This window comes from Artemia sp. Qi Xiang Cuo, chromosome 10, assembly GCF_049724085.1.
Source record: "Artemia sp. Qi Xiang Cuo chromosome 10, ASM4972408v1, whole genome shotgun sequence".
In the NCBI taxonomy this organism is placed as follows: domain Eukaryota; kingdom Metazoa; phylum Arthropoda; class Branchiopoda; order Anostraca; family Artemiidae; genus Artemia; species Artemia sp. Qi Xiang Cuo.
In genome coordinates this window covers 38303201-38322555 of record NC_142803.1, presented here as the reverse complement: position 1 = coordinate 38322555, position 19355 = coordinate 38303201, and the positions used below count along the sequence as shown (strand labels likewise).

Below are 19355 nucleotides of genomic sequence, written 5' to 3'. Positions count from 1 at the left end.
GTCAAAAGTGATTGGAGGGCAACCCCCCCACGCCCATCATTTCCCCAAACACATCCAATTCCAATTTTGAGATACCCATTTTGTTCAGCGTAGTTGAAAGATCAAGAAATTATGTCTTTGTGAATGACAACCTCCCACAGTCCTAAGAGAAAGCGTTGTAAGTTATGCCCTGGGGGTATATAATTTTTTTTTTATAGAAATAGATAAAGGACCGATATACATAAAGGGTTTTACATAAAGGATCTGCATAGTTCATTATATTAAAAGACGATCATTAAAAGAACAAACCATTGCATAAAATGGACTTGGTTAGTTGCCTGATTCTTTAAGGTTTGTCTCTTTCTATTCCAAAGAAGAAAAAGTCGTAGGTTATTTCGTGTTTATAATCAGGTATATATCTAGGCAGAGTCTTAACGCTAAATTTTTGATCAGTTATGCGAAAAATCAGGGTTGCAGCGGTAGCTATCAACCTAGTAAGAGCAGGGTTGCTCAAACTTGCACACTTTTCGTATGAAATGCACTCTTTTTTTTCATTGGATTTGCACTCTTTTTGCCCATTATTTGCCCTTTGATTTCTTTTATGAAATGATGATAGAAAAAGTATCAAGGGAAATAAAAAATTTAAATTAAATTATTTAAGTTCAAAAGATAGAACAGCTAGCCAGTATGATCGCTGTTATATCTGCCTGGGCCGTCCCCCAGGCGTCTTTCAGGTATTTTCAACCGTTTACGAAGAAGTAGATCAAAGTATAAATAACAAGTGAAAACGTTGTAGATTCAACATCAAATTTTATAGAAGGAAGTTCAAAACTGTGGGGCACACATGCAGTAAGGCGATGGAGAATCAACAACCAAAACAAACCTTTCCAAAGTCTACTCTCAAACTGATGAAATTCAGCTAAGACTTTAGGCCTATGCATCATTTTAAAGCGCGAATGACCCATCTCTGCTTGTGATAGCCGATTTTTCTAAAATAAAAATCTTATCTTACCAGCCAAGGGTCCAAAAATATACTTTGGATGGAACCCATACTATCAAAACGACATAAAAGGGTATACTAGGAAAATATGGGATAGCCAAAAGTTATAGTTTAGACGCTTCTTGCTATCTTGGAAAGCAGTTGAGTTAGGTGAATGACACTTTCAGAAATGAATCCAGGGCCAAAAATATTGGAGCCAATTGAAAATGACAATCAAAAATGGGTAAATATTGAGCAGTTCATATTATTGACCTATGAATAAAGTGAACATACCACTCGATACCTTTTTTGATGCTCTTTCCGAAATTAATAATCGCTTTTGACGCAAATTCACTTCACCCCACTGCTATATACCAATTCAGGGTATATATTTGCACATTGGGAGGGGGGGGATGCTAAAGTTAAAACTTATCTCTATAGTCAGAATTGCATCTTGAATCCAAATTTAACATTCATTTGAGCGAGAATGGCCTTCCTACTACTCAACAGAATGAATTTATTCCCTGATTTTTCTAGAGTAGAAAATATTTTTTTTACATAGTAAGAGAGCGTAAACAAAAATGTTTTTGTTTTAACTTGCCTGTTTTTAGACTTGCATACTGTCCATTATGTGTCAGTGTATTTTAACTTTTATTGTTCCATAGGGTATTATGGGACTTATGATTCCGGAATTTATTATTTAAACATTATGCTTATAAGAGACTAAGATATTCTATTTCTTACATATTTTGTAGCTCGTTTTATTGCTAGTTTTAATTATTAATTTATCTATATGAGTTAGAACCTACACGGAATTTTGTGTACTCTTTTGAAGGATGATAAATCCGTGCTGCTTCCTTAAAGACACGTCGCTACTGATAGTTATAAGCAATCATTCACAGAGCGTTGGAGTATGGTATATTAATGCCCGCCCTTCTTTTAAAATCGCAAAAATTTCGGGATTTTTCCTATGGCTTCTCGTTGTCTGTGTTCTTTCTTATCAATTGGTGCTCTATTTCAAATTTTGGACCGCTCCAAAGTCAATTTCAGCTTACGTTTATTATTATAAGGTTAAAGTTCTGCCAGTATATCCTCATATTTGCACACATGAGAAGTTGTCTTCCTTAGATTGTCGTATCCTCCTAGGTTTTTTTTTTTATTCTTTAGATAGCATATGCTTCTAGTTGTAAAAAGTGTAGTTGTTCACAGCTACAATCCTTGTAGCTGTAAAAAGAGCTGGGATTAAATTGCGATTTATTGTTGTTTATGCGCTAGGAACTATTCTTTGAAGATATAATAAACAATTTGGTTTATTAACTTTATTATTGTTTATGAAATTCTGCTTAGTTATTGATGGGCTCCGACTTCTCCTCGATCGACACTGCAAATGCATCAAAATAAAATGTTAAGTCACGTGAATCATTGAACATTTTTTTAATCCTTTGAGGTAGCATATGCTTGAAGTTGTTTGATGAGGTTTTTCTATAGTAGAAAATTTAAATTTGCACTTCTGTGTTGTTGGGATAAACAACCGAGAAAAAGCATTTTCTCTGATTCACATCTAAAATACCCCTTTCGCAGAACTCTTGTCTCATCCGTATTTATTCATATTCATTAATGTGCTCAAACTTAAAGTAGTTCTACTCAAAGCAAAGTAGTACATTCGCCGAACAAGCAGCTATACACTTTCTGGGAATGTCCCAGAGAACTACACATTTCATGTAAAAACTTGACATAAATTTAAAAGAAAAGGAAAGAAGGAGAAAATCCGGTAGAGGAAGAAGAAGAATTATTTTGTGTGACTAGGAACATTTTCACCATTTTTTTTTTTGCTGCTAGGGTACGGTACTTGACTTGACTAGAGTGAAGTCAGCTATAGTTCACGACTAGTTACTTGGAACTCTTATATTCCTTTCAAAAAATTTGGATAAAATGGAGAGGAAACTTTATCTAAACATTTGATGAAGTCAACTATAGTTCGACTAAAGATCCAAGCAATCAAAATAAACACCAGCAAATTCCAAGCAGAGCATTATCTTTTAAGCTAAAAAAAAAGAATGGAAAAGTGCGCGCGCAAATTTTTCGACTTTCACTCTTTTTTAACAATTTGCACTCTTTTTGGCCTTGATTTGCACTCTTTTTTGACGTCGACAGTTGGCAACCTTGAGTAAGAGACGATCCCGTCTCATACTAAGAAATACAAAAGCTCATAACTCCTAAAAATAGAGTCAGATCGAAACACAAAGTACACTATTGAAATTGTCTTGTCCGAAGCCCCTATATAGGAAACTCAAAGCTCCTTGGCTTGAATAACGAGGAAAATCATTGGCTTGAAAAATTAGAAAAGTGACTGAAGTACGATATTCTGCATTGACGGCATCTTTTTTTCTTTTCGTTTTTCCTCTGCAGCTAGCGGGGCACTGGAACATCATAGAGAACCTTTTTAATGGCTCATTTTAAAAGAAACTGATGTATTTAAAAATCTTTTGTAATTAACAAAAAAAATTTTAAAAATAGAATAAATTTTTCACGAAAAACTACATTTTTCTACAACACTGAAGTAGCAAATGTAACTAACATCATTTTGCAAACGAAGATCAAAATAGTATTTTTAACATTATAAAAAGCATTTAGATATAGTTGCATAATACACAGTATTTTTTTATGGTTTTAACAAAAAATCTGATTTGTCGATTGAAATTAGAATAATTCTTCAAAATTTTAAATAAAATAATTTTATTTTATCTCTCTCTTCAAAGTTAAAAATCTAAGGGTTCCAAGGGTACAAGGGACCCGAAAGCCCCTCTTCTTGCACACAAGCTAGACTTCAACTACTGGTAAAATCCTGTGATAAGGAAATGTAGCGGCATTTCTATAAAAGTGTTTTGCAAGTTCCACTACATTTAATATGCCAAAAAAAAAAAAAAAAAAAAAAAAAAAAAAAAAAAAAAAAAAAAAAAACGAGATTATGGGAAAGGGTAATTTACGGAAATTATGCTTTGGTCTGTTAATGAAAGTAAAAAGGATAATTTGAAATCCTGTATAATACATTCATTGTAAGGAAACACAAAAAAGCAAAAGATGTAGTAGCAGTTGCAGCAACACTAATTGAAATGACAACAATATAATAAAGAGACATTAAAAAGCGGAAGCACAATTTTCGAAGGTGATAAAAACAGAAAAAAAATACTCATTTCTAAGTTTTTAATAGTATACATTTAGAAAGAGAAGTATATATTTGTTTGTCATCAAATCTAACCACGTCGTCACGCTGTCATATTTTTAGTCAGGGCACTTTAAAATAATAATATTATGATATAACTGAAATTAATAATATTAACTGAAATATAGTAGTAATATTAAATAGCGCCAATGGGTCAATTTTTAACTGTATTCGGTAAATATCCCTGAAACGCTTTCATTCAAAGGGAGGGTGCCGAAACAGTCTTTACAGTTATAAAATATGAAATTGGTTTGTAAATAAAGGTTAGCTTTTAAGTATATGTCGGTATCTCCAAACATTCAAAGACTAAAACATTTTTACAGTGTTAAAACTACTTACTGGGGGAACTAGCGCTAAGGCCTCTTTTAAGTCTGATATGAGAACATGTCTATAAATATTTCTTGGTGTCCCAACATATCGACGCTTTCGCAATTCAGCCGATCCTTTGTGGTATTCATCTCCAGCCTTGCATCTGTTGAGAGCTATTTGCACATTCCGTTCCAGAAATGGTAGGACAAGAGGCTGCTTCCAAGCTGAAAAACTTCTCGCCACGTATAATTCAACCAAGAGCTGAAGTGGCTTTGACTGGCTGAAATAAAAGTAAGAAAAGCATAACGAAAAGAAAGTATTTATTATATTGTATTTGTTTCAATTGCACGTTGCGCTTAAAACTTTTAGACCCAAAACATAATTTTTTTATTTCAATGTAATGATTAACTTCTTTAAATGTGCCTTAGAATGACAGTAGTATGGTGTGACACAATTAGCCATATCAATTTAGAATAGACTACAAATATCGTGTTTTGGCGAGCTTCTTGAGCTTTTTCATGTTGCTAGCAAAAGTCTCCTAAGGTGTTTCAACTGTTTTATTTATTACGACAGAAACAAAATTAACTCCCAACGGAGAGCAGGGAACATGAAGTTGGATAAACTAGCAAAAACTAATACACAATTCGTTATAAGAATCGTAACAACGAGAAAAACCTGGTTAAAGAAAGACAAAACATTAAAAAAACAAAAAAAACAAACTAAGAACTGACGAAATGCTGGACAACTGGGACACGGGAGGCTACCTCGACATGGCTACGTGGCAATAAACCAAAAAAATCGATTAGTATATTTTAATGTTCCATCATTGCAGGTCAATAAACACTCTTTAATCTTTTTTTCGAAATTTTTTAATATATATATTTTAAAATTTCTTATCAAATCTTTAAATATTCCTTTGACTCTTTTAATATTCCTTAACAAAAGGACGAGTCTCATCGTCATCTAGAAAAATTGGTGAAAATTTTTTGACTTCCACTTTCGCTCGACATATTCCTTAAATTCAGTCAAGATTGCCGAGATGATCCAATTGGAGTTCCATCATTCAACTAGTATTTGTTTGAAACTAACGACATCTGGAATCTAATTAAGAACCTTGACCGATCAGAACTAACAGAAATCTTTTTATAACTAAGAGGAGGAAGTAAGACGAAAATTTAGGGCCACAGCACCTCTATTACCTGGTTGACAACCAGCATCTATTATTTTATTATTATCTGGGGTCTATTATCTGCGTGCGAAACTGATTATTTTCATTTGTTTGTTATCAGCCAGAAAAGGAGAAATATGTACGATTTTTCATCTTTTTATTCCCTTTACTTTTTCCTTCTTCACCTTCTTTACAGTGTGTGCTAAGTTCTATGTTTAAGCAAGGTTGCATACACTGTCATCAATTCACGAGAATTTAGGGGACAACAAAATATATTTTTCAAGATCTAGGGCCATGGGTAATTTTTCTTTTCGGATTTTATTAACTAAAAATCCAAAAAAGGCATTTTTCAATAAAGATACCTCCCAAAAAAGGGCATATTTCAAACTCTAGGGGAGGAAAAAAATATATGAGGTCACGTTACCCTCCCCCCATTGACGATATTGGTTGCACTGATAAGGATTTGGGTTGACTATGTCCTCTCTTGTTTAGTTAACTTTGGACGGATAGTGTTACATTAAATGTACATTTTTTTTTAATTTAAAACATTTGACAACCTGTCTACAGGACAAAAAGACGGAGCTATAAAAGAAAAAAACGAATATTTACATTAATAAAACAAAGACAACTCAATTATAATTCAAACAAGAACACTAAGCCCTGGGCGAACTGCTGTTTCTTCTAATTTTCTCTACAGAATTTCGAGATAGATTTCGCGATTGTCTACGCAATATTTATTAATCGTTTTCGAGTTGCGTGTCAATAGCGGTATGAAGAGCAAACATCTGGGGAAACAGAAGAAGGTGGAAAGGATTTTTACTTTAGCAGTTTAAGTGAATATGTTCTAGAGAGGCATAGCATAAAGGATATGAGGCAGCACAGCAGTGATGTAATGACTGGGGAGATTTCCCGGAAACGATTGAAGCATAAGAGGCAAATATTCGGCGATAAATGAGAGCGATCAGAGGACTACGAGTGTGGTGGATAAAGTGTATATATTTTAAGATACTCCTAGTTCTATCAAAGAAGTAAAGATTATTTGGGTCTCTTCTGCAGCCAAAAAAGTGAAATGACTTGTGTTATAACTCGTCTTTGGCGATTTTAGGCATTGAAAATAGCTAATTTCTGAGTAACTTATTTCTTTGAAGACCTGAGGCATTGGTATTTGCCGGTCTTAAATCATTTGAGAATTCCTTGAAAGGAATTCCCAATTTTTCTAATGTTGTCTACAGGGAAGCCATATATTTAATTACTGCTTTTCAGTTTAGTCATAAAATCTGAAGACATATATGTTGTTACATTAAATAGCTTTAAGATTAGTAGGTGCAGTATGTCCGAATACACTGAGAGGCATAAGGTCATTATATGAATTTCTTCAACTTCTACAACGTACCATCGTTGTCAACGTGATACACTTGTACCATTTTTGGTAAAATTTAGAGGTCCTGGTACAGTTCAGTATATTTGTAAATTTTTTATTACAATACAAATTTTCTGGTACATTTTGATCTTATTTGCTCCTTTCTGACTCGGACATCTGTTCAAGTCTTAGTTTATCGAAAAATTTTTCTTGGTATGGCAAATTTTTAACCTGCTGTTCAGATGTTGCGGTACAGTTAATCTTTTGCGGTACGATTTTAGTTTGAAAACTGGAACAGTTTATTTTGAAGCGTTGACAACGCTGCATCTCACATTCTGCAACGTTCAATGAACTAAAATGTATCTGGCCGAAAAGACACATGTCGCCCAGTTTCTATTTTATGAGTATCAAGTTTTAAATGTCCGGCTGATCAAAACATTACAATTTTACGGATCTACAGACTATTGCACCAAGAAAAAGAAAGGAAGTCGTTCTACATAAACACTTATAAAAACTTACTAAAATAGCCTAAGTTGTCATAAAATTCAGAACCAACGGAACTGCTTGTTCCACGGAAAAGAAAAATTGGAGATTGTTAACAAAAACACGTTTGCGTGTGACTTGTGTGAATTAAGCAATAAATTATTATTTTATACTAACTAGAAATGGAACCGTTTAATTTGCAGAAACTTCAAAAACAGAAAACTTTTTTCTCTTCCCATAGGAACACCTCCCTGAATAGTTAAGCAAATTAAAAGAATCGTTACACTAAATCAAGTCGAATAATTGAGGAAACTTATGCTTGAAATCCAAGTCTCTTTCCGAATAAAAGCCTCACTACCTGTGGTGTTTTCCGATAAAGGCCTGAAGCTAATTAAAAAATTTAAGAAGAATTACTTATATTTTTGCGTCAAATATTAAAGACCAAGGTGTTTACTAAAATTATACATTAACCAAAAATTTTATTTTGCAGACTCTTTTCGTCGTACCGTCGAGAAATTGTGTCCTATATCTACTCAAATAACTCTATATTTCAACAAATATTTGTTGGTATTCGACAATTGTTGTATGATCATCAAACAAAATTTCCACATATTGTTCAACATCTAGAGAGTCTTCAAATATCCATGATGAAAATTGGAATGTTTCAGTCATGGTTGCCTCTTAACCTTTTTTAAACAATAAAGCAGTAAGAGGTTCGTTTACATCAATTTGTCCTAGCAAAAACTTTCTGAAACGTGGGCGCTTCAAAAGGCAGAAGATGATTTGTTAAATAATTTCCAGAGGAGTTGTCTACGGGTGCTTTTAGGCACCCATTTGACTGGCTCTATGTCAAACAATAAGCTATACAAAAAACCTAGTTCTATCCCACTTTCTAAGGTTATAATGAAAGAAAGGTTGAGATGGCTAGGACCTGTTTTAAGGATGAAGGATGACAAATTGCCAAAGATTATTCTTTTTGGACATCCATCTGGGGCCAAGCGAAAAACAGGTCGTCCCAGAATGAAGTGGAAAAAAGTCATTAGGTGGGATTTTGAGGAAATTTGAACTTCAAGGAATGGGATAGAGGTGAAGGAGGAGCGTGCACAGCTGTGTTAGCCTCGGACAACTTGGTGCTGCAGTGAGATTTTAGTAGTAATAAAATCATGAATCTTCGACTCAATTCATGGTTTAATTTAAAAATAGCGCAGAATCAAAATCCAGCATTAACTTTCCAAAAACAAATGTTTGGAAAAGTTCACACCTTTTTGGCTTATGATTTTTTTATTATTTTTATGTATTTTTCTTTTCGTGAAACATTCCTATCAGATCTATAATTAATTTTATTCTTCTGAATACCACTTGCTTTATGTGTTTCTTATCATTAAATAAAAGGATACACCTTCAGCAATAAAGCCTTTTAATACCAGCAATACAACACCCCTGATAAAATTAGGTCTGTTTATACTGACTATTTAAGTGCAAAACCTGTTTTTACCCCTTAGCAGCTTTATTTTTTCTAGGTTAGAACTTTATCTAGATTCCATAGTTAGCCAGCTTCAGCTAAATTAGCAAGGTTAGATCAGATTAGATTCTCATTACCTATTCTTCTTCTTTTCCAGTAAGATAATTCATTTTTCGCTTCTTCGTTTTAAATTGAGCGAAAGGGATTTCGTTTTCAACATACTAAAGTTGCAAAGTATAATAAATAAATGCTTTCCCTGCTGCATAAGATATTATTTTTGTATTTTGTTCATGAAACTCCAATGCCATTATTGAAAAGATAAATATAATCAAAGGAGGTTACGTTGCGTAAAGCATAACTTTTGGCATCAGACTAGCGTAAAAAACCATAAAAGCATTATAATCATCGCATAAAACTATTACAATTGCCTTAAGCAAACAATTAAAAAATGTGGAATGCAAAAGATTCAAGCTCTGTTCACATGTGGAGGACTTTCTAAAATTTTTTAGTCATTTACTTTCAAAATTTATTTATTGCTCATCCAGGTATTGCATGTTGACTTTCCTATAAAGTACCATGACCTTGCATAACGTGAAAATCTATGTAGAGCTCGATATAGACAAAATACGTTATAAACAAGATTTACTCCATAACATTGTACAACACAATGGAAATTCTTAAGTTATGCTAGTACGAAATGTTTACCTGTGTAGTGTGAAAGCACCATAACAGAGAGAAAAAAAAGTTGATCTTAGTTATTTAGTTGTAGATACCACTCATGGAGCTGTTTTCGTTTGTCAATCAAATTGAAAAATCGACAACGGGATTGTTCAATTTTATTTCACTTGACAATATGATTGTGAAATTCGATTTTGCTTCATAGACCAACCGCTAGATTCTCGTTTGACTATCAGTTGAAAAAATTCAAATATTAAAAATCACGGACAAATGCTCCCATCAGCTTCTATATTTATCCCATAGGGAATAGATTTATCTTTGAAAAAGTTTATTTTTTTTCTCGAAGTTATAGTGACCTAACAAGGCGGTCAAAAAGATAAGTCCATGTGCACAGTTCAGACAGAAAGGTGCTTCACAGAGTGGTTCTCTGTCCAGTCAGGTGTAAGACAGGGCTACATTCTATTACCATTATTGTTCGCCTAGCTGATAGATTGTGTTCTTAGCAAATGCAGTCTTAAGTGTCCACTGAGAGAACTCAATGCTGGGGAGTTCACTAATGATATTTCTTTTCTCGCTCACTACCCAGAAGATATGCAGCACAGCATAAATGAACTTGGATATGTGGCAAATGCTGCCAGACTCTCCACGAACGCTAATAAGGCAAAATCAATGTCAAATCCGGTTGTTCTCCATTGAGCTAAAGGACTTTTGGCCAACGGTGAATCACACAAGTGAGACAGTTCAAATATCTCGGCAGAATTCTTACACAAGATACCAATTCTGACGGAGAAATTCCTCGCCACATAGCGTTAGCTGCCTCTGCTTTCATTCACCTTAGAAATGTTTGCAAAAAAATAAATATCCCCAGTATCCCCAGAAGTTAACGCATAGAATTTATAATTGAAATATCTTATCTCTCCCTATATATGACAGTGAAACTTGGAGTACTAATGCGCAATTAGAAAGACGACTCCAAACATTTGAAAGTAGTTGCGTAAGGTTTATTTTAAAAATTAGATAGATAGAGCAAGAAATGACTCCGATGATAAATCGTAACCCCATTGTCGATGACATTATAAGGTGGTGACAGATGTATTGGGAGCGTACATTACGGATGGAGATAGAAGGATACCTCATGACGCCTGATGTTATATACCCCTCATTTTCACAAGTCAGAGACACCCAAATTAACCCTTGGCAGGCTGCTAAACAGGGAGGCGAAGTTGGCGAAGACTTTATAAACAGAAAATAGACCCATCCCATTTATATTTTTGACCACGTGTCCTTTTATTACAAGGGTATGCCGGATGGTCTAGGACCTATGTTCAAATGAATAATCTAACGCATGTTTTTCTTTCCATCGTGATTTTGTTCCCTGATTCTCTTTTTCATATGATTTGAAAAAATGACTGAATAATACAACGAAAATATAATAAAATATTAATAATGAAATAATAAAAAAAGAAAGTAAAAAGACTGAATAACAATTTTTATAATATTAACAATAATTTTCAATATAATAATCACCTTAAATACGTTTCTATTGGATACTTGCCCAGTTGGGACTGTATGCAATTTTATTCTTCTACATTTTCTACTATTCAAACTTTAGATAAAACACAATTTTCTTTGTCAGTCCATAAAACGGAACTTCAGTCAGCTGGTCTCGTCATGACCCGACAATCCAAATTAAGAATCTCAATTATCAAGCACAAAAATACTTATTAGACAAATACAGGAAAAATTACAAGAAAAAGGAATAGTAGCGGATCATACTTATTGTGCTAACATCTCTATTTTTGTGATCTTAACAATAGCAGTTGCTGCCCACTACAGGAGAATATAAAATCCATTATTTAATTTTTCAAATTTAAAATTCCGGATGAGAAACATTGTCCAGCTGTATATCTTGAAGGGACCTCGAGAAACATTCAAGAGCAAATAGCTTTGTCAGTAATTGAAAAGACGACAATAAATTTACCTGTATTCGGCCATTGGACCAAACATGTCATTCTTGAACACTGATTCATCTGGTTGTATATTACACTTGTCAACTAGCGGCTTCAAGAGGCCTGGAAACATAATTAATGCATCTTGTAGACACTTATCTGCTTCTTCTACCGTAGGACGTGGTCTGGCTACTTCTTTTCTCTTTTTCTTTTCGCCTCTAGCTCCCTCCTGGAAAATCATGACGTAATTGGCGAAACAAGTCAGTTAACGTTAGTTATCCATCATTACCCGTAGAGCTTTTGCTGCTATTGGGTTATTAACGCCCAATTCACAGTGATATTTGCCGATATCGACATTTGGCTAGCATTAATATCATCCAATCAGAACTTTTCATAGAATTTTACAGCCAACCAGAATTTTTCACAGAATTTTCTGACAATCAAAGATTTTTATGAAAAATAAAATTGTCTCGACTTAGCGCTAGCTAAATCTCGGTATTAGTAGAATCTCATTGTGAATGGACCTTAAATGTATTTGAAGAAAGCCATTATCAGTTGCACAACTAAAATGAAAGAAAATTTTCATTTATTTCAATTTTAATTTGTTGCATCAGTTTAATGCAACAAAACTTTAAGCAGTAAATGATTGAATAGTGGCAATACTTAGAATAATTTACAAAAAATAGTGCCATAAATTGTAATAGTAGAAACAGTTTATGGTCGTCTTGTTATGTTCTTGTCTGATTGCAGCTAAGATTAAGTATTTTATAAACCAACTTGGAATAAACCTTACACATTTTAGTTCGCCTTTTCTGCATTCTTATAAGTAGCTTCAAGGTTGACAAGTTTTTGGAAATTGAAGTTAGAACCTGCAACCCCTGACATATACACGTGCCAGACACACGTGACGGGTCGGTTTTGATTTGTAACCTATCAATATAACAAGGATTGTTGTAAATACGAATCAGCTGATTGCATAAGTAGTGATAATACGTTTATAATTAGGCCGTACTTATATTAGGATATATCGACTACTAATACATCAGGAATCGTTCGTGAAATAGGAGTTAGATATAGTGTAAGCTCATCGAGAAGGAAAATTCACTTTATCTTGCGATTCTACTTCTAGGAAAGACAACAGATGAGGTCAAAGACTTGTAATTGATCTTAGACAATTACATAAAATTATCATACGGTTTGAGGCAACGAATTGTTGGTAAAAAGCCACTCGTGCTAATAGTAAGGGAAACTAGAGAAAATGGAGATTTAAGCCACAAAACTCTAAATAGTCTGTTGACTCCAAATATCTAGAATTTGTTATGTTTAAAGTTAGTCATCAAAAAAATTATTAGCATAAGAAAGTTTTGACAATCTTATAAAAGGAGCTCAGAAAAGTGTGACAATCACACCATCAAAGGTAATTGTATGAAGCCAAACACCGTAGAATATTGAAAGAGGGCTTAGTCAAACGGGAGTAATTAAAATCATCAGCGCCTTTTTTTAGTGACAAAAGAAATAACACCACGGAAAAGTGACTATGCATGCCATTTTGTGGCGCCGAACACCATTTTTGGCCCCAAGAGGACCAAAAGGCCGTTGAGCATAGACAACCAATTTAGAACTATCAAAAACTGGTTATACAGCCTTCCAGTTTCAAAGACCTTGCTTTATGATGGTACATCTGCCCCTAAATATATAATGCAATCCATACACAATTAATAGTTGTTACAGATAGCCATGTATAAGCTTCACTTGACAGAGGCGTTTATTAATGTGTTTACAATAGAGTACAGTTTTGCACCAAATGAAAAGGGGGAGGGAATCAGTATATCTCTTTGATGGTTGGGAAAGGGGCTAAAACCTTACATTTTAAGGCTTAAATATGAACTAACATGAAGGAAAGAATACTCAGATAAATACGAAGTGATAGTGGCGGAGGATTTTACCCTGACCTCCCTTGATTTTAAGAAGTATATTTGACCTAAGCTGGCAATGCGTAATATACGGGGTGACAGCTCCTCTCTTTAGGCAGAAGTATCTTAAGAGTAAAATGAACCATTTCATCCATTTGCTTTCCGATACAAAACAGGGAAGGCTGGGAACATAGTTCGAAGCGCCCCCTTGAAAAACGTGAAAACTATAGCCCTAAAGTTCATACTTGAAATTTTCGACCCTCCCCCCCCCTGTGTCTACTATCTGTAGAGGTAAATGCACGAGTTTTCTATTGCTATGCACGAGTTAAACTTGGACGTAAACAGTGGGAATTAAGGAAACGGAAGCCCCCCCCCCTCACATTCAAGACAGTCCCGAATCTAACAGTTTCGTGGTAAAGAATTATAAGTAAAAAGCAACATTAACCAATTTACAATATACACATCAAAACATAAGCTTTTTATACTGATTCAAAACATGCAAAATTTACTAATTCTGTATTTACCTATAAAAAATTATTAGCACAAAAGCATTGGCATAATTTTAGATAAAGGGTTTAAACACCACCATAAAACGTGGCCTGGGTGAATACTCATCAGCAAATTCAACAATGTTAAATTTGGCAGATCAGAGAGCACAGTACCAGAGGTTTTGAGCTGCTACATCTAAAGATAAGAAATTTCGTATTTTTCCACAGAAGGAGTGTCACGGATGAATGTTTGTTTGGGCCATATAAGACCTATTCAACTTTTTACATCTTCACTGCATCTAACTTTTCATAGTAATTGCTGCCAAGGTAAGTAAAGCTCATTTTCTCATTTACCGAGCCTAGCCTCTTTACCCAAAATCATTTATATTTTAAGTGACCTAGCCCTCTTAACACGTAAGTTCAAACATGCTCTCTCACTGTGAAAAAAAAAAATCATTTGTTTCACTAGCATTTATATCTTGGACATTCAAATCATCATTAGAGCCTAAGCCAAGAGGATATTTACCTTCCCCTCCTCCCCATCCTCTGATAATGTGTCCTTGGATAAGATTTGGCTAAATAATAAATATACATGGGGATAAAACCCAATCCAAACTTGACTTTTGATTCCATACAGAGCCCACTAATTACCTCGCTGTCAGCAAGATGCGAGAAATACGATGCTTTATAGTCGTATAAAACAAAGCTAAGAAACAGCAGTACCACGCTTCAAAACCAATACAATTTGAATCTAAGTAGTTTTGATTCAATTTTCTTCCGTAGGAATTATATTTACCCATTTCCCATGGGGGCAAATTCATTGGCTTTTGGCACATTAGGCTTTTCAAATGTTTGGATAAATATAATAAATAAAATCTCACCGTACTGACATTTTGTGAGAGAAGAAATTTAGCTAAGGCAACACTATAAGCCCAGTTGGGGAGTTGGCTCAAATTGCGAGATCCTTCGAACTTGACAAAAAAGTCTAACAGCCAACCATATTCCTGAGAACGGAGAGCATAAAAGTCAATCATTAACAATACGCCTGAAAAAGAATAGTACCAGCTAAAGTATAGTACGTACATAAAATATTAACATTAAAAAACAATAATCTTGTTTCTGAACCCAGGAGCTGACTTTAGAAGACAAAGACAGGGGGCCGTTCAATACCAAAGGTGAGGAAATTTTTGATTTAGCGGACTTATCCTAATCATAAAATCTAGATGGTAGACATCAGAACACAATTCAGAGGCATCTTTTTCATTAATCGGATTAAATTACTTAGCTAATAAATTGTCTGCTGCTAATGGGCAGCTAATAAACTGCCCACAAAATTAAGCACCACAAATTGATTGTTCTTGACGACATTTCGTTAGATTTGGTAATTACAGAACAGTTGTATGGGCATGAAACAGGAAAGTTTACACATGCAACGGTAAATTTTTTTACGAGACAACTAAAAACTTTCTTAGGCCAGTACGACGATTCAGCATAATAACAAAGGCTCTTAAGCATAATAGCTCTTAATCTATAGCAACGAGTGAGCTTAAACATCATTATTATTATCCTGACGTAATATTGCTCTATAAGCTAAGAAATAGTAAATTAACTTATTTTTATCGTCACTAAAATGTCTGTGGTAGCCCGCAAACATTTTTTCTTCGAGTAATAACTAAAACATTCAAGCTTTACAGGCAGGGTTGCCAAGCCGTTCAGCATCTGAAGAAACTAATCACAGCTCATATTCAAAACCAATTTATACGTGCTATTTTACCCAAAGCTAACATATAACTAGGTTTCCACCTAATATTCATCGAGATCCAAACCAAGGACTTCCCCGAAAACGGCTTAATATAATTCTTTATTACTATGGCGGTTGTTTGTTCTGCAAATGGTGGGATGTTTTCAGATTCGTGTAGATTTGTTTTATTTAGTCGTTGAAGAGAGCTTGTTATGGATGGTATGAACAAAATTGGTGGGTATAATTTTGTTTTTTTATTTCCTGAGTGACATTAAACAAGGTGATGCCATGGCTTATGGCAGACGCGGCACTTGCCAGGGTAAGGAATTTAAAGCGTCGAAACCCATACTGGCAAGTGTGTATTCCTCTGATGAGCCCTGATGTGAGGTGATCACTTGAGAAGATTTCATTAGACTTGAGGTACTTTGGCTTGTAGTTTTATAACGACTTGCATTTATTAATGACTTTTTGGCATGAATTAGGACGTGATCATGGCTGATGATTGGGTTATACCGTTTTGTCCTAGGTGATTGGATAGATGAGGAAGGTCAAGACCTTGTTCAAATGCTCGTTTATCTCAATTGTTAAAGTAGGAAAACAGTTTTTTTTTTTTTTTATAAACCAATTAATTACCTTTAATCCATTATACTACACAGTAAAAATACAGTTGAAAAATGGAATTGCTTCTCTGAATCAAACATGAGGCCACAATGTCACTGACTAAAAAATTGAAGTAATGAAGCTGTATGGTCATGTTTAACTCACAAACTAATTCTCGGGCCTGCATATGTAAAATTTGGAACACATCTAAACATAACCAAAAATAAAACAGCGAGCATATTTACCAAGGGGATCTTCTGCGGGGGAGAAGTTGAAGAGAACTTTGCATAATTCCATGGCTGTTCTGTAACATCCCTTTTGCCCTACTGACATCAAACGTTTGAAGAGAGCCATAAAGAAAGACCTAAATCAAAAGAACATTAGAGCTCTTAGCTGCCCTAAATTTTTAGCATCTATAACAAAAAAGAAGAAGAAAAAAATATGAATGGCCTAGTGAGTGGGCAGAAGTAATATTTTTTATATCTACGAGCTATCATTTTAAGTCAATATGCGCATATTTACACCAGCTTTTACCTTAGAAATTTGTATCGGCCAGCGTTCATATAAAGCGATTTTTACGCTGACGTTTTTCATTTATAAATTCCGACTCTTCAAAACTGAGTAATTTAGCGTCAAATCTTTGGAAATGTCCACTAAAGAGGTCATGGTGTTTCACACCTTTCAGCCTGGAAAGATCCCTTCATAGAGTTTTACCAGGTTTGGGTGACGTACACCAATGTGGCAAATGTTTCTGGACAGGTGAAACTCTGCATCTTATTAGAATAAACAGTTTTCTGTTCCCAAATTTTTCAAAGGAAATTACTGTAAAAAATTCGCAAAAGGATAATATCGTGGCAACCCAGCAAAGATTGTTTAGCTGAGCAATATTTCGTTGAAATGGAACGGGGACATCTCAAAATAGTTTAAATATTCTTGGAACTGTCAAAACACACTAGTAAAAAAGACTGGTATAAAATTAGGATTTGCAAAGTTTTGTCCAAGAAAATTCGTTGGATTTGACAGGAATCAAGCACTTCTTTTTCTTCTGGGCTAAAAAAGAAAGTTTGTTTTTTGAATTTTCATCAGAATAACTGGCAACTACCTCAGAAAATCAAATGAATCACGGATTTCTCAGACCGAAATCAGACCCGATTTTCGTTTTGGCTCAAAAATTTTCAAAAAGAGTCGTAAACTGGAAGAAGACCTTAGGCAAAAAGCCAGAGTAATATGCTTTTTTAATTAGTTCTTCAATTATGGGCATATTTTCCAAGACCAACACGTATTGTACAACCAAATTAACACAGGAGCAGACAGCAAAATCCCTCTGTTCTTCCTGCGTTTCTGATTAAGCATATGTGTGATAAGCTCGGGATCCTCACACGATTCCTAATTGAGGTTAACTACGTTTCATCAAGTTTGATACCTTCTCCAATCACCCGAGTCTTCAGAGGTCGCGGTCTAATATCAGCAGATTGACCTTGCCGATTCAATCTAAGCATCTATATAGGTTAGCCACAGCTGAAGCGTAAGAAATGATAAATGAAAAAAAAACTCGGCTTTACATTATGCAACTCGGCTTTACATAACATAGTATTAAACTCATCTAAGTTGTAAATGCATAATTGAAGGAACTCGATGAGTTGAGAGTTAAAAAGATCAAGTTATGTAAAGCCCAATCTATCTTGCGTCCATCGTTTTTACTTATAATCATAGATTTTTGAAAAAAATTTGTATTTTTTAGTTCATTTTTGAAACGAGTTTTAAGTTTTTTTATTTATTTATTATTTCGTCTTTTTAGTCTTCTCTAAGACTAAAAAAGTTTTAATCTTCTCGAAGACAACATTTTGTCTGATCTAAGATTAAGTTTATTATTTTCGAATTTGTAGTCTTTTCTAAGACTAAAAAATTTTCAGTCTTCTCTAAGAAAATTTTTTTTTTTTGTAATGATAAAATTTGGAAGTAATTGACATTTGGAAGTGGTTCAAAAATGGCTCACAAACTTAACAAATTTATTGGACAAAAGTACAGAAAAGTCAGCGAGTTGAGGACAACGAGTTCGAAAATTCCAAAAAGCAGCCTGGAAAATTCAAAACAACATCGAACTGAAATGAATGCTCTTATGATTTTACGTTTAATTGCTTAACACTAATAAATGGATGAATAAATGAAAATAATCGAAAACACCATTGCTGAAAACCTTATAAAAATATGTACATCTTGAAAAACAAGAAAAATCATAATTTTGACCATTTTTTGGAGAGGGGCGCCAACAGGTAGAGCAGATAGTCAAAGAAAGACAAAAAAATCCTTTAACATATCCACGTGATCAAAATAGGTACTTTTCAAATCATTTTACTGGCCTCAAATCATTTTCAAACCATTATATATATATATATATATATATATATATATATATATATATATATATATATATATATATATATATATATATATAATATATATATATATATATATATATATATATATATATATATATATATATATATATATATATATATATATATATATATATATATATATATATATATATATATATATATATATATATATATATATATATATATATATATATATATATATATATATATATATATATATATAATTTATTTATTACCCACTATGAAAAAAAAGAAGCGGAATACATCAAGAACAAAAAAAAAAAAAAAAAAAAGAAAACTCGCACACTTAACAATTATTTACATAAAACGACGTAAATTATGGTGCGCAGTAAGACCTGCAGATAACGACAGTTTTCCCGCAAGCACAGTCACTTTTTCCCGTAAATCAGGGAGGCCGAATCGCGATATTAGATGCCGGTTCCAAAACCACGGAGGGAGGCACAAAAGGTACCGAGAAAATTTAAAATAATAAGTCAGGATAGATTTCAGATCTTTAGGCTTCAGAATTGGAAGAAAAACAGAAAAAAAAAAGAATAGAATGATTACAAAATGAAGAATACAATTTTCCAAGCACTTGTCTTTTATACCTCCCTCAATTTGCAG

At 33.8% G+C, this 19355-nt stretch overlaps 1 protein-coding gene across 2 annotated transcripts in view; it reads right to left on the bottom strand.

The window, feature by feature from the left end:
- The window catches only part of Nulp1 (Nuclear localized protein 1), an 86537-nt gene that overhangs the window by 33149 nt on the left and 34033 nt on the right, over positions 1–19355 (bottom strand). The window contains exons 5-8 of one of the 2 annotated variants that reach the window (XM_089095398.1): positions 16578–16696; positions 14873–15036; positions 11623–11819; positions 4521–4770 (exon numbers count right to left, since the gene is read on the bottom strand). In XM_089095398.1, the coding sequence (XP_088951524.1) occupies positions 4521–4770; positions 11623–11819; positions 14873–15036; positions 16578–16696 (730 nt within the window). The remainder of the gene's footprint in view (positions 1–4520; positions 4771–11622; positions 11820–14872; positions 15037–16577; positions 16697–19355) is intronic. The other variant, XM_089095399.1, reaches the window with a different exon arrangement.